Source organism: Macaca thibetana, chromosome 15, assembly GCF_024542745.1.
Source record: "Macaca thibetana thibetana isolate TM-01 chromosome 15, ASM2454274v1, whole genome shotgun sequence".
Taxonomy (NCBI): Eukaryota; Metazoa; Chordata; class Mammalia; order Primates; family Cercopithecidae; genus Macaca; species Macaca thibetana.
Genome location: NC_065592.1, coordinates 43,133,284 through 43,149,261, shown reverse-complemented (window position 1 = coordinate 43,149,261; position 15,978 = coordinate 43,133,284). Strand labels below are relative to the sequence as shown.

Here is a 15,978-nt window from a genome sequence, read left to right as displayed (position 1 = left end):
TGTTGGTTGCTGTAAAGACTCCTGGGATGATTCGAAGTGGGCCAGGAACAGAGTCTAGCCTGCTCTGGAAGGCAGGGGTCTCTGCCGGGTGGGAAGGGGGCTGACAGCCTGATGGAAGCCACACCACTTCTCTGTGGAGGCAGAGCTGCAGTCCACTCCCTGCAGCCAGTAGCTAGTGGTGGAACCTGACTGGGCACTGTCCTGGGGATTGGGATCCCACAAGTGGGAGTGGAGGTCTGGTGAGGCCAGTCAGCTTCCTGGAGAAGAGCAGGTAACGAACACCCAGGGTTTGCTCTTTGGACAGCTCCAAGTATTTCTCACCAACAAGTCTCCGAATCCTTAATAAAATTCCATGTCGGCCATTCTCAGAGAAGGGGAAACTTTCATTCCTAAGAAGTTGGGGCCACCTCACACACTCTAAGAGCTGTTTTCGTGTCAGCTGTGAAGTGATAACTGAGCCTTCCGTGGTGGCAGCTCCAGCCTGATGAGATGGGAAGGAAGGTGCTGACTTCCAGAAACACTGCCCAAGAAGGGCGCACCGGTGGAGAATGCTGAGGCAGTGTCTGAGAGGCGCCTCTTTTCATGAATGCAGTTCGGGACAGTGCTTTGAAAGCTGCAAGGAACTTTTGCTTCATAGATGGATGGAGATAATTCAGCCATCTTCCCCTCTCTCCCTCTCTGATCAGCATGCTGGGGTTCTGATGGAATGAAGCCTGGATGCGTCCCCAGAGCTGGTTGCAGACTGACCTCCCAGGACACACCCTCTGTCACAGCCCTGCCTTGCTCAAGCTTCTGCTTGCAAACCCCCAGTGATGGGAAGCTCATTACACACATTCAGGTCTAACCAAAATTCTTACCCTTCACCTGGGCCCTAAATCCCTGTGACTCCCACTTGGCAGGCCCAGGTCTGTCCCTTAAGGGTCCCCCATACTCTCCACCCTTTGGAAATTTGAAAGCACTGACCCCATTCCCAGCCCAAGTTTAACCCAGGCCAAATCTGCACAATCAGCGAATATAAGGGGTGAAAGGAGAGGGTAATGATTTTGGCTAGCCAATTCCATCCCATACAGCTCTTCCTCCAGCTACAGATCCTGCATCCCAGGCTCCAAAGACTCAGTGCAGAGAGCTCCCAAAAGCCAAGAAAAAACTGCACAGGGCATTTCCGACAGGTACTATGCTATGGATGGGGCCCAGCTAAGCTGCCTTACTCACTGACCACACCAACGACTCACTGAAGTGTGAGTGCATACACTTGCACACACATGCACACACATGCGGGTGGATGCACACTCTCACAGGCACACACAACACTGACTCAGGTGGGGGTCCTTGCTGTCATTCCTGGGCAGCTGCACGTCTGGTCTTACCCATGGGGCTGTGGCAACACATCAGCAATCTAACCGAGCTACTTCAATTCGTCCTCGCCACCTGAGAGATGGCCCACCCACCTCTCCACTTTCCCTCCAGCGACAGGAAACAGTGAGGATGCTTCTCACCTGCCAATGAAGCACCCAATGGACTCTGTCCACAGACATGGGGAGAGAAGGCTGGTGCCCATAGGACCCCTCCAGCCCCTGAGTGAGATGGTCTCCTTCTTCTATGCCCCAGGAGGCAGAACTGAGCCAAAAGCTGCTTGGGAAACGCACAGCCAGCACCCGCCCTGGAGCAGGACCCACAGAGGCCAGTGACCGGATGAGACACAGACCTGGATGTGATTCTGTGTCTATCTTCTATCAATAGCCCAATAACTTAGACTGACCGTGACACCTGTGATGGCAACTCTGCCACAAAACCCAGGCCAAAAACGGATGCTTGTGGGCTCAGAAACTCATTCTGAGACAGTTCCATCTGAGACCTTATGATCCTTTGTGAACAACTAAATGTACAGGAGTTCTAAAACCACTTTTGGGCAGAAGTGGGCAAGTTCTGGCCTGAGAGTTTTCAAAGATGATGTCCAATAGGGGAACTGCTTTTCACTTTCTCAAATCACCTGGGATCTTGTTATAACAGATTCTGACTCGTAGGCCTGGGATGGGACTTGAGACCCTGCATTTCTAACCAGCTCCGGTGAGGCCAATGCTGCTGGTTCAGGGACTACACTTTTAGTATCAAGATGCCAGGCTAGACTAGACTGTCAGAGGCAAGGGCAGCCCCTGAGAGGCCCACAGGTGGTCAGTCCAGGGGAGGGTGAGACCCCACACCTGCCTGTGGTGCTACATTATAATGTGGGCCCTGGGTGTCTGGGAAAGTTGCCACATGAGCCTTTTTAGCCCTTTAATCAAACTCGTGTTTGCAAAGAGTAAGCTCTTGGATGGCCCCAGTTCCTCCCATGCCCAGAGAAGCACAGCCCCTGATCAGCCATTCCCAGGGCACAGGCCTTGGATTCCTTTGGTTCAAGGGACTAGAGGAGGCTGTAAAATGCACAGGAGAGGCCTGGGGCAACTAAGGACCCCCAGTCACAGGATGACTCTTATCTTTGGCTCTCAGTCAGGAGCTGGGGCTCCAGAAAGGTGATGGGACAGGTTGTTCTTGAGGACCTCACAGCCTGGCAGGCGAGACCAAAACAGAACTAACCCTGATGTGGTGTGAGAAATGTTCCCCCAGTGATGTATGCAGGAAACTCGATAGACCCATAGGGGCAGCAGGAAGCCTGTGGGGTGCATGGCTGTGTACCAGGGAGGGCTTGGAGAGATGATAATGTTTAAGCTGGACCTCAAAGGAGGCATAGGATTGCTCCAGATAAGACAGGCAGGGAAGGGCATTTTAGCTAGAAAAAAGGGATTTGCTCAGTGCATGCTATATTCAAGGAACTGTGAGTAATCTATGTTGGAATGGCTAGAACAGCAATTAAGGGGCCTGGGATAAGGGTAGGGTAGAGGCCTCACTGTTTGGGGTTAGAAAGGGAGAAAGGGTCTAGTTATATATGAAAAAAGGGGAGATTTAAGGCAAAATAAATTTTAAACAAATTAAAAATAAAAAGTTTCCCTTTATGACTGTCAGTGTGGTAGGAATTAAATGTCACTCACTGTCTCTCTTTTTACATGCCTAAACTCTCAGACACCTAAACATTGTTTGGCATCTGGCTTTTCATCTCTTAACAACAGACATAAGCATTTCTCTAGGTTGTTATGAACTCTTGCTAAACATCACCTTTTAGAGGTTGCACAATATTCCAATATTCCACCACACAGACGCACAGAAATCCAGCCCCCATTGCCGGACACTTGGGTTGCTCTCAATTTTCCGTGATTATAAACAATGCCTTTTCTGAATTTTTTTTGTTTTTTATCTTTTGCGCTTGTTGCCCAGGCTGGAGTGCGATGGTGCAATCTTGGCTCACCGCAACCTCTGCCTCCCAGGTTCAAGCGATTCTCCCGCCTCAGCCTCCTGAGTAGCTGAGATTATAGGCATGTGCCACCACATCCAGCTAATTTTGTATTTTTAGTAGAGACGGGTTTTCTGCATGTTGGTCAGGCTGGTCTTGAACTCCCAACCTCAGGTGATTCACCCGCCTCGGCCTCCCAACGTGCCAGGATTACAGGCGTGAGCCACTGCGCGCAGCCTTCTGAATTTTTTTTATCATAACTTTGGCATAGATTTTGAGGAGTGGGATTAGAATAAAAAGGTGTGGGCTTAGGTTTATGATTTATGATGCACATGCCCAAGATCACTTTTCAAAAGGGCTGTGGGAGAGGAGTTCTAGAAATGTGACAGATACCCAGATTCTAGAAAAACCAAACTCTGAGTAGGGAGGAAGGGGACACCCAAGTCACTCAAAGGGCTCTTGGCCAGAGGAAGGTCATCTGGGAGGGGCTGAGCTCTGCCCATCACCTGTGCTCTGTGAGCAGGTGCACGCTGAAGCTGGGATAGAAGACACAGCAGCCCTGTGAACCCTGCAGGCCTAGCTCAGCTCGCAGCACTGGGTGGGCTCGCCGGGCCGGCTCAGGTTCAACAGAAGCTGCTGTGCACACTGGTTTCCTCTTACTTTCTAAGACAGTTCCTTCTGAAAACTGCAATCAGGCCAGGCACAATGGTTCACACCTGTAATCCCAGCACTTTGGGAGGCCGAGGTGGGCGGATCACCTGAGGTCAGGAGTTTCAGACCAGCCTGGCCAACATAGTGAAACCCCGTCTCTACTAAAAATACAAAAAATTAGCTGGGCAATGTGGCAGGCACCCATAATCCCAGCTACTTGAGAGGCTGAGGCAGGAGAATCACTTGAACCTGGGAGGTGGAGGTTGCGGTGAGCCGAGATCGTGCCATTGTGCTCCAGCCTGGGCAACGAGAGCGAAACTCCGTCTCAAAAAATAAAAAAACTGAAAACTAAACTCTTGGTTTCAGTGAGCTACGGCATTATCAATAAATAGCACCATGACAGAGCCAGACAATGACAGCATCTGAGCCGTCTCTGAAAAGTGCAGAGGCTGGAACACTGAGACCCTGGAAGCCAGGCCCAGAATTTCTCCTTGGCCTGGTTTCCCTTCCCTCACCTCTCCCTTTCCTCTGCAGCCTACATCTTTGAGGGTACTGAGAAAAAACACCACCCAATTAGATTATTAAACAGTCCTGGAGTTTGTCCTGAGCGCAGGTGGGGACCAAGGTGAGTGCTGAGCACGGCTCAGCAGCTGCCTCCTGAGCAGCGTCAGGGCTCCTTACCTGCCAGGGCTGGGATGGTGACTCGGTTCCACTCCCAAGGTTGGTCGTACTCATCGGCGGGCCTGTCATCATCCTGGGGCAGCTTGCTCTCCCGCAGTCGGGGGCTGACTGTGCTCTCCGAGTCCGAGTCAATACTTTGGCCTTCAGGTTCGTAAGGGGTGTCATATAACTGGATACCTTTATGTTGGGACCGGACGCTTTCCTGCCTCTGAAATTCTGCAGGCAAAAAGGAAGGAAGCAGAGATTAAATGGAAGTGTGGTATGCACTTCCTCACCTGGATTCGCACCCAGAAACACCACAAACTCAGAGCTGCCAGTGGGGTGGTGAGGGTGACAGAGAGACAGACCTCTGTCTGGGTTTTACCTACCCCACCACCCCTCAATGCCGTGTCTCTGCTCTTCCTGGGCCAGGCTTGCTCACAAGGCTCACAGGCTGGCAGACCGAATGACAGCCCTGCCTCCATCCACTCATGAATCTCAGTCTTAAGAGGCAGAGCCCAGATGTGAACATGATGCTCCATGCTCCAGGTGTGTCCTGATGTCCACCCAGAACACGCAGAGCTTCTGACTCCTTGCTTCATAGGCAGGCTGGGGTCTTTCCCTCTAGGGCAGTTCCTTGCCCTCTTTGGACTTTCAGTCGTCATCTGTACAAGGAAAAGACTAGGCCATGCAGTTCCCACAAGCTCCCAGTTTCCACCTGCTCACACATTCATTTAAAAGAACCAGCAAGAGCCTCCCCAAGGAGACCAGAGGCCACTTTTCTCTCCTGCAAAGGCTGAGTGACCCCTTCCCTTTATTTCTACCTCCCTTAGAACATCTTCTAAACAGACTGAATTCATTTAGGGATTTGAGAGGGTGTCCAGCTTCACTTCTGAATAAAGAAAGAAAGCTCTTAATCTTCTAGAGAAGATGCTAAGGCCTGGCACTGGTGTGGGCTAAGGGGTGACTGCCTGTCTAGATGAGGTCCCAGACAGGAGGTGTTCATTTTGTCTGCTGCTCAGTCCTGGGAGGCCAGTGGTAGCTGGCAGGATGGATGCTAGGATGCTAAAATCAGGCACTTCCCGGTCAAACAGGGAAATTTGACCTGCTCTTTGATCATGGATACTATGTGCATGGCCTGAGCGGGGAATGTGGGGAAGGTTTACCATGGAGGTTGGTTTCAGGAACCCCACTGTTCCCACAACATGTGCCTAAATTGCCATCATGCTTGGCAGCAACGGGGACTCAGTGCAGGACCTGGGAGTGGCAGGGCAGGAGGGAAGGGAGATGGCATTTGAACCGTCAGCTCTGACAAATGAAAACAGGAGAGGGGCAGCTTCCTGGTGGTAGGACCAGGACAAGCCAATGCAATGAGGCTGGAAAGAAGGTGCTTGCTGCCTACTTCATTTTTTATTGTGGTAAAATACATATAATAACATTGAGCACTTTATTTTATTTTATTATTTTAGATGGAGTCTCACTCTGTTACCCAGGCTGAAGTGCAGAGGTACAATCTCAGCTCACTGCAAACTCTGCCTCCCGGGTTTACACGATTCTTGTGTCTTAGCCTCCCAAATAGCTAGGAACACAAATGTGCACCACCACACCTGGCTAATTTTTGTATTTTTAGTGGAGATGGGGTTTTGCCATGTTGGCCAGGCTGGCCTCGAACTCCTGACCTCATGTGATCTGCCTACCTCCACCTCCCAAAGTGCTGGGATTACAGGTGTGAGCCACCACACCCAGCCAACAAGACCATTTTAGCCATGATTAATGTACAATTCAGTGGCATTAGGTACATTCACACTGTTGGTAACCTTTGGCACCATCCATCTCTAGAACGTTTTCATCTTCCCAAACTGAAACCCTGTACCCATTAAACACTAACTCCCCATTATCCCTCCCCAGCCTCCACAATTACCCTTCTACTTTCTGTCTCTATGAATCTGATCAGTCTAGGCACATCCTGAACAACGTGGAATCATTCAGTTTTATAATATTGTAGCATGTGTATGACTTTCCTTTTTCAGGCTAATATTCTATCATTATGTATACTCACTGTCCATGTTGGCTAGAGCACCAGGTCCAAGGAGGTGAGGGAGTAGACGTGAGGCTTGATGCAAACAGGGTGAGGACTATAAGTGAGCTATTTCAATGCTCTCTTGAGGCCTTCCCAAAATCAGAATTCTGATGGCATAAAGATATGGCAGAAGACACGGGAGTTATGCTCCTTGAAGAGCAGCTGATAAAACACACACAAATGACATCAGCCCTTCTGAGAAAGAGAGCTGCTTTCAGGCTGGGCTTTATGATCCAGGTCGGCTCATGTGGACACACGCCCTGATGAAACAGAAGCTAAGGATGCTGTGCCTGTGATTGTTAGTATTTACATGAATTAGCTTTATGCTAGTATTTCCTAAACTTTATTGAGTCATGTGACTTCACGACTTGGGCCATTTCTGCCTACCAGTTGGGTGGTTACTTACCATTTTTATTTATCTTGCCTCACTTTTTAGATAAAATAACTCATTTAAAAAGGAGAATTTGGATCACCATCCCATAAGCCATCATTCTTTGCCAAAAATAGATACTAAGCAGAATGAATGAGAACCAACAATGCCTGCCGGGAAGTTGAGCGTGGGGCTTGCTTTCTCTGCTGAGAGGGGAGATTTGCAAGTGTTGGAGAGCCACTGGGAAATGCAATCAGCAAACAGACACTTTCTCTGGCAAATATGAATAATGTTCTCTCTCCAGAAAGAGAAAGAAAAAAAAGGGAAAAATCTTCTCACTAGTTCTCAGGACACCTAATATCACATCTATGAGAAGGTGTCCCATACTTTGGTAAACATAGCTTTTGCTGGGTCCCATGAGTAAACTGGGATCATTTATTAATTTTGAGGATGATGCTTCCTTTTTTTTTTTTTTACAGAGGGAGGAACAGGAAAAGAGAAGGGAAAAGCTATAGAGTGGTAGGACTTTGTCACTTTAAGGTGAAGACCAACTGTTAAGCACGGTGGACAACTTCATAAATCACTAAATCTACCAAACTATCTAATCTGCTACTTATTGCTTTGTAGGGTCCTCATCACCTGGATTCGTCTTCCTCAGTTCTGAGGAGTGAAGTCTAGCCTCCTGTCTGCAGAATTCTGGGGGCTGAGGATACGGCAGCTGAGAAGGCACTGACCTGGGAAAACCACCTTCCTCTTCACCCTCCTTCACAAAAGCAAGACCAGCAACCACTCCTATGTACACAATTGATGAAGCACTTTTCATGCAATTCACCATTTAATCTAAAGGAACCACAAACAATTCACAGATGTACTTCCCGTTGGGCCCTGATAATCACGAGTGCTTTTGCTCACTCTCACGCCAAAGAGATACTCAGTGAATGTGGTGGGATAAATGAAAGAGAACTGGCAGCCAGAAACCACTGTTTACCCCCAAATTCCAGATACTTTATGAAAGTCCCTGACAGCAGTGATAAAGGATCTGGGACAATATGCCAAATGCATACAGTTTAGTGTTACACAATATGCAGAAGAGATGGATATTCTACATAAACACCAGCCTTAAAGGGAAACATGTGCAGTGAACAGATTAGCTATTAAATCAGAGGGCTTGTACATACACTCTCATGCAGGATTTATTGTTCCAGAAGCATCTGCACCTTACCAAAGCTGGGCTAGTAATGGCATGCAGTTAGGGCAGGGGATGTTAAAACGGTAATCATTAAAACAAGCCTCCCCCCCATATTACATGGCGAATTCAAATTTTCATTAAGGCCCAGACAATAGGGAACAGTTAAGTAAATTATGGCCTGTTAACTGGATGGAATATTAAGCAGCCATTAAAATGATAAATCTGAAGATTATGTAGTGACATGGAAAACCGTGCATGAAATTATGCTAAGCTAAAAAGTAAAATGCAAGATTGTTTATGTGTGGAGGGCAAAGCATAACGCTGGCTTTTTAAACAAGTCTCAATGTGAGCAGGGCCCCACAGGGAATTCTGCTCCTTGCCTGGGCATTGGTAAATACCGACATCACACATTTGGCCTATAATATCTACACTGTGATGACAGCAACGTTGTAAGTACAGACATCCACAACACCAAGAGCTGTAAAACCCAATACAGGAAGGTAAACAGCTACTGTGTAGAGGAGAAGGGATTATCGCATAATTATTTTTGAAAGTTGTTTTAAATAATGAATAAAGACACTAGAGCAGAAAAAATGTGATTAAGATGAGGAGCACACGAAAGTAAATAGGATTTTAAGCCCCATGAGAGTAAATATGATTTTAAGCAGGTTGGGCTTCCAGGAGCTGTGTGTGTTTAGGAAGCAGCTGCCTTTCCCTGAGAAAATGCCCATTTGGGAGCATCTTCTCTCCTGGGAGAGGTTCACCAACAGCCCCAGGACATCAAAGGCCCTTGTGCCAGGCCAGCTTGCCAGATGTTGCTGTCTCCTGCCTAACTACCAGGCCCGTCCTCCTTACTAGCTGGGCCAATCCATGAGGGTCCAGAGACCGATCTCACAGGGGAGTCTGTGACCATATGTTTTAAGTCACAAGTTATCTGGACATCACCATCTACACATTCATGCAAAATGACCTTTAATATTAGGTGGCAGGCTGTAATTTCATGTCTCTTAGGCAGAGAGCAGAAACATTAACAGGGTGGGGGTTTCTGTTGACTTCTGTAGCAGAAAGGTTTGCAAGTAGAACTACATACATAGAAAGAACGGAAGAATAAAGCACTTTCTTTAGAATCAGAGAATGTTAGAACTGAAAGGGACCCTAAGAATTTGCCTGGGCCTGTTCACTAGGAGAGCTAGGCGGGTGTGCTGCCCACAGACTGTGGCTATGGTGGGATCTGCCCATGGGAATGTGGAGAAGGTTAAGGGCTGGGGAAAGAGAGCAGACGATAATCCTGAGAGGATGTGATAGGGATTTAAAAGATTGTCCAGTCCGCAAGCAACGAGCTATACTTTGCTCCAGTATTCACCAACTTTGTGCCTCCCTGAAAAAAAAAAAAAAAAAACAACCCCACCAAAGTTGGGTGCAGTGGTTCATGCCTGTAACCCCAGCACTTTGGGAGGCCAAGGTGGGCAGATCGCTTGAGGTTAAGTGTCCGAGACCAGTCTGGCCAACATGATGAAACCCCATCTCTACTAATAATACAAAAATTAGCCAGGCATGGTGGTAGGCACCTGTAAAAGTTTTTGGTTTTCCAATGCATACAAAAGTTATATTTATATTATACTGTAGTATATTAAATGTGCAATACCACTGCCTTAAAAATATATAGTACCTTAATAAAAAAAATATTTTATTGTCAAAAACTGCTTACAATCATCTGGGCCTTCAGGGAGTCATCTTTTTGCTGGTGGAGGGTCTTGCTTTGATGTTGATGGTTGCCGACTGATCAGGGTGGTAGTTCCTGAAGGCCGAGGTGGCTGTGGAAATTCCTTTTTTTATGCCCCTCCCCACAACTGGGGACATTTCTTAAAATGAGACAATAAAATTTGCCACACAGATTGACTCTTCCTTTCACGAAAGATTTCTCTGGAGCGAAATGCTGTTTTATAACATTTTACAAACAGCAGAACTTTCAGAATTGGAGTCAATGTTTCAAACTCTGCTGCTGCTTTATCAACTAAGTTTATGTACTATTCTAAATCCTATGTTGTCATTTTAACAATGTTCCCAGCATCTTCACCAAGAATAGATTCCATCTCAAGAAAACTATCTTCGCTTATCCATAAGAAGCAACGCTTTATTTGTTCAAGTTTGATTATAAGAGTCCCACAATTCAGTCACATCTTCAGACTCCACTTCTAATGCTAGTTCTCTTGTTATTTTCATCATATTTGCAGTTACTTCCTCCACTGAAGTCCTGAAGGCCTCAAAGTCATCTGTGAGGATTGGACTCTTCTTCCAAACTCCTATTAATGTGGCTATTTTGACCTCCTTTCATGAATCACAAATGTGCTTAATGGCTTCTAGAACAGTAAATCTTCCCCAGAAGGTTTTCAATTCACTTTGCCCAGGTCCATCAGAGGAATCACTATCTCTGGCAGCTATAGCCTTATGAGACGTATTTGTTAAATAACAAGACTTCAAAGTTGAGATTACTCCTTGATCCATGGGCCGTAGAATGGATGTTGTTAGCAGGCATGAAAACAACATTCATCTCCTTGTACATCACCAGTAGAGCTCTTGGGTGACCAGGAACAGTGTCAATGAGCAGTAATATTTTTAAAGGAATCTTTTTTTCCTGAATAGTTGGTCTCAAAAGTGGGCTTAAAATATTCAATAAACCATGCTGTAAACAGAGGAACTGCCATCCAGGCTTCGTTGTTCCATTCACAGCGCACGAGCAGGGTAGATTTAGTATAATTCTTAAGGGCTCTAGGATTTTTCAGAATGGCAAATGAGCATTGACTTCAACTTACAATCACCAGCTGCATGAGTCCCTAACAAGAGGCAGCTTGTCCTTTGAAGCTTTGAAGGCAGGCATTGACTTCTCCTCTTTTGCTCTGAAAGTCCTAGATGGCATCTTCTTCCAGTAGAAGGCTGCTTTGTCTACATTGAAAATCTGTTGTTTTGCGTAGCCGCCTTCATCAATGATCTTAGCAAGATCTTCTGGATAACTTGCTGCAGCTTCTACATCAACACTTGCTCCTTCACCATACACTTCCATGTTATGGAGATGGCTCCTTTCCTTAAACCTCAGGAATCAACCTCTGTTAGCTTTTCTGAAGCTTCCTCCACTCTTTCAGCCTTCACAGAATTGAAGAGTTAGGGCCTTGCTCCAGATTAGGCTTTAAGGGAATTTGTGGCTGGTTTGAGCTTCTCTCCAGACCAAACTCTCTCCATAACGGCAATAAGGCTGTTTTGCTTTCTTTCCGATTGTGTATTCGCAGGAGTGACACTTTTAATTTTCTCTAACAACTTTCCCTTTGCATCCACAACCTGGCTAACTATTCGGTGCAAGAGGCCTACCTTTTGGCCAATTTCGGTTTTTGACATGCCTTCCCCTGTAGGCCTATTTCTAAGGTTTTGGTTTAAAGTGAGAGATGTGTGACTCTTCCTTTCCTTTGAACATGTAGAGGCCATTGTTGAATTATTAATAGGCCTAATTTCAATATTGTTGTGTTTTACAGGATAGAAAGGCCCAAGGTGAGGGAAAGAGATGGAGGAATGGCCAGTCAGTGGAGCAGTCAGAACGCACATAACATTTATTAAGTTCGCCGTCTTATGTGGGTGCAGTTTGTGGTGCCCCAAAACAATGACAATAGTAACATCAAAGATCACTGATCACAGGCCACTGTAACAGCTATAATAATAAAGAAGGTTTGAAATATGAGAATTACCAAAATGTGACACAGAGACACAAAGTGAGCGCGTGCTGTTGGAAAAATGATGCTGACAGACTTACTAGACAGAAGGCTGCCACAAACTTTCATTTTTAAAAAAATGCAATACCTGCAAACCACAATGAAATGATGCACAATAAAATGAAGTATGCCTAAACATTTTATTATGGAGAGTCTCAAAATCTCTATTTTGAAAGAGGATGGGCCAGACGTGGTGGCTCACGCCTGTAATCCTAGCACTTTGGGAGGCCGGGGCGGGGCGGGGTGGATCACCTGAGGACAGGAGTTCGAGACCAGCCTGGCCAACATGGTTAAACCCCGTCTCTACTAAAAATACAAAAATTAGCTGAGTGTGGTGGTAGGCACCTATAATCCCAGCTACTGGGAAGGCTGAGGCAGGAGAATCGCTTGTACCCAGGGGACAGAGGTTGCAGTGAGCTGAGACTGCGCCACTTTACTCCAGCCTGGGCAAAAGAGCAAAACTCCGTCTCAAAAAAAAACGGATAAGCAGGCTGGGCGTGGTGACTCATGCCTGTAATCCCACCACTTTGGGAGGCTGAGGTGGGCAGATCATGAATTCAGGAGATTGAAACCATCCCAGTTAACACGGTGAAACCCTGTCTACTAAAAATAGAAAAAAAAAATTAGCCAGGTATGGTGGCACACACCTGTAGTCCTAGCTAGTCGGGAGGCCAAGGCAGAAGAATCGCTTGAACCTGGTAGGTGGAGATTGAGGTGAGCTAAGATCACGCTATTGCACTCCAGCCTGGGCAACAAGAGCGAAACTCTGTCTCAAAAAAAAAAAAAAAAAAAAAAAAAAAAAAAAAGATAAGCATCTAATGAAATGATACGTAACAGGCCCTATGGTAAACATCAGAAGAAACCTGTTCTTTACCTCTTTACCTTCTCTTCAGGAACAGAGGAAAAAAGGCTTGGGTTTGCTCTCTGGAAACCTGAGGGCAAGGAAATCAGCAGCCTCTCTGGTGCCCAGTCCCCATCTTTTCCAGCAGTGCTGGCATCCACCTGTCCTCGCAACCAACCAAGTATCTACTGAATGCCCAATAGGAGAAGAGACGAAGAGGAATGAGATGCAGTCCTGGCCTTCATGAAGCCCTTGGTAGCAGAGGGCAGAGCTCCCAACAGGGACAGACACTCAGCCTCCTTAATGGGAGCAGACTTGATACCACGATCTGATAACTAAGAGACAGGTTTCCATTGGGGGAACCTGGGAGAGCCTTAAAGAACTTAGACAGGAGGTCATAGCACAGTGATGTGGCGGAGAAAATGGGTACCAGAGGAAGAACCAAGGCAGAGGTCTAGGGAATCAGAAGCTTAAGGTATACATGAGGTTGCTCGGGAGGGCTGGGGACTGACAGGTGCCCAGTGACAGATGATGCTGGAGGCAGATGGAAGGGGGTTTCTGGATGGCCTTAAAAGTACTGCATGGCAGCACCCCCAGGAGTGGTTAAGGAGTGATGCCCAGGTACCTCTGGGCAGGGAGGAGCTGGGCAGGACACAGGCTGGCACAGACGTGCAGGAGCCTCGCTGGAAATGATAGACGCTGGCCTGTAGGCCCTTCACCTTTAATTTTCCCGGATGGGCTTGTCTGGGAATCCATACCACTCCCTAATCATAGGGTGGCAGAGCTAGGTAGAGTTGTATGGCTCTCCATTCCCAGGCCCTGCCACTACCTCTCGGCCCAGGAAATCTCTATTCTGCCAGTGGTGGGCATGCCATCTGATCTCTCTCACATGGCTTTGCAGCCACCGGGGATCTGTGCCCGAGACGCCAGCGTTGCAGGTAGATTAGGCTCAGGGCCCCAGCGATGTCAGGAAGGGCTGCATTACTAGAATGATGCACTTACCACTTGCCAGGGCTGCTCCTCGCCAACTACCTGGAGGGAGGCAAAGCCCTGGGTCCAGTGAACCAACAGCCACAGCAGCACTGTGTACTGAAAACACCGATCCCACTAGACTGCTTAGCCTGAATCCTGGCTCCAACAGGTGACCTGGGGCAAGTTACCTCAGTTTCCTCATCTCTAGAGGGGAGACAACGGCACCCACTGGAGGAAGGATGTTACGAGGATTAAATGAATCCATATACGTCAGGTGTTTAGAACACTGCCTGGTGCAAAGAAGGTGTTTTGTGAATATTGTCACTTCAATGACCACTCCTGGGCACTTCCTTGGAGTCCCATCTCCCAGACTCTTCCTCCTCCGAGGCTGTCTTTGCCCGCAGAGCCACAGAAGGCCTGCTGACTGGAGCCTCACAGGCCAACAATGCACTGGGAATGGGAGGGTCCCAATAACAACCTTTAAGCCTGTTCCCATTTCTGGGTCCACAACTCCCGAGGCCAGTGCCGCTTTGATAATCTGACACTCCCACATAGGAGCCAAGTTCTAGGTCAGCTCTTTTACGTAACACAAAACACACAGGGAAGGTCTCATGTATGTCTAGTCACCCCATTTTAGAGATGGGGAAACTGAGGCCAGGGGAAGGGAAGAAAGTCACAGGGACTAGGCCCCAGGCTCCTTAACTCCTGGACCAGGGCTCTCCTGGCCTTTTCCAGATGCTTTCTGGCATTTTTTTTTTTTTTTAATCAGTCAGTCTTGGTTTTGGTCTTCTGGGGGCCAGGGCATCTATTGCAGTCAGGTCTCTGAGGTGTTAAAAGCATACCGGGCACCACGGGGTGAGTGATGAGCTCCGCGGAGTGAGTGATGAGCTCCGCAGGAGTGGCAGGCGGCTCTTCCTAATTAGACACGCGGCAAAACCAGCCAAGTTCCAGGTGCCACATCAAAAGGGAGACGACTTCCCCCCCATCTAAACCATTCAAACATCTGCTGGAGAAGAATCCTCCCCCCAACCAGGGTGCTTTTAGCGTCTGAATTCAGGGGTCCCTCAGAGGCTGAGGGCAAGTGGCACGGAACAGCAGGGGGCCTCTGGGGTGGATGCTGCAGGATGGCAAGGGCAGAGCAGGGCAGGGCAGCTCAGAGACAGAGCTGGAGCCACCCCAACCGTCACACGGCAGGAGGCCCCACCTCCTCCTCCTCTATCTAGTCTAGTTTCCGGAGCTGTCTAGGAGCCAGGAGACTGACTAATTGGAGTTCTTCTGTCATCTCTTTTCCAGGCGTGCACAGAAACACCCAAGCAACAGAGGGCGGGCTCCGCGGAAGCAGGGCTGTGGGACAAGAACAATGGTCACCTCGGAAGCAGAGCAGGGCCTGTGGCTGCCTGGCTGAACCTGTACTGCCTGATCTTTTATGCTCAGCCCGAGGGCAAGGGAAAGGCCCAAGTCTGGAGTCAGGGTGCCTGGGTTTGCTCCCTTCCCTTGGTCATCTGTACAGGGACAGGGTCTTCTCGTGAGCCCCTCTGGCCTGAAGTACTAGAAGAGAGACAAAGCCTGCAAACCTGATGACGACCAACTGCTTTCATTGTGAATAAAAAGGCCACGTGGACCTCACCGTGCAGCTCTGCAATGATCCAGTATCCTTCAGCCCTGCCGTCACTCTGCATCTTCCAGTGACTGCCTTTGCGTGCGGAGGCCTCTGAGCCGCTGCAGGCCCAGGTTCTGGCGCCATCCCCTGTGGAGACTCATTGAGGCGAGCTTGCTGCTCTGGGAGCCAAAAGCAGGGGGCGAATGGGCCTCCCTTTAAAGGAGCCACGTCTGCTTAGGAGACCGCTAAATCCTCGTTGACTGCAAGATCCAACTTCATAGGCAAGTGGGATGCCTGCTTTTCTTCCTCAAATACCCACTGAGCCCCTGCTATATGCCACGTTGGACCCGAGACCAGATGCTGAGCACTAGATGCATTAGATAAGACTCCTGCCTCCTAGGGAACTCATGGCTTAGCAGGAGAAACGGGACACCACCGTCTGTAAGCACTGAGTTGGACGGTAGTGATGAGTGAGTGCCTGCCTGTGCCAGGCACTGTCCTGTGTCCTGGGCACTGGGAGTAAATTACTCCT

At 48.2% G+C, this 15,978-nt stretch overlaps 2 protein-coding genes across 3 annotated transcripts in view; both read right to left on the bottom strand.

Annotated features, from left to right (window-relative positions):
• Nucleotides 1-15,978, bottom strand: part of TOMM5 (translocase of outer mitochondrial membrane 5) — a 495,867-nt gene that overhangs the window by 382,236 nt on the left and 97,653 nt on the right. The window lies entirely within an intron of this gene.
• Nucleotides 1-15,978, bottom strand: part of SHB (SH2 domain containing adaptor protein B) — a 148,650-nt gene that overhangs the window by 50,810 nt on the left and 81,862 nt on the right. For both annotated transcript variants that reach the window (XM_050762165.1, XM_050762166.1), the window contains exon 3: nt 4,658-4,873. In XM_050762165.1, coding sequence (XP_050618122.1) covers nt 4,658-4,873 — 216 coding nt within the window. The remainder of the gene's footprint in view (nt 1-4,657; nt 4,874-15,978) is intronic.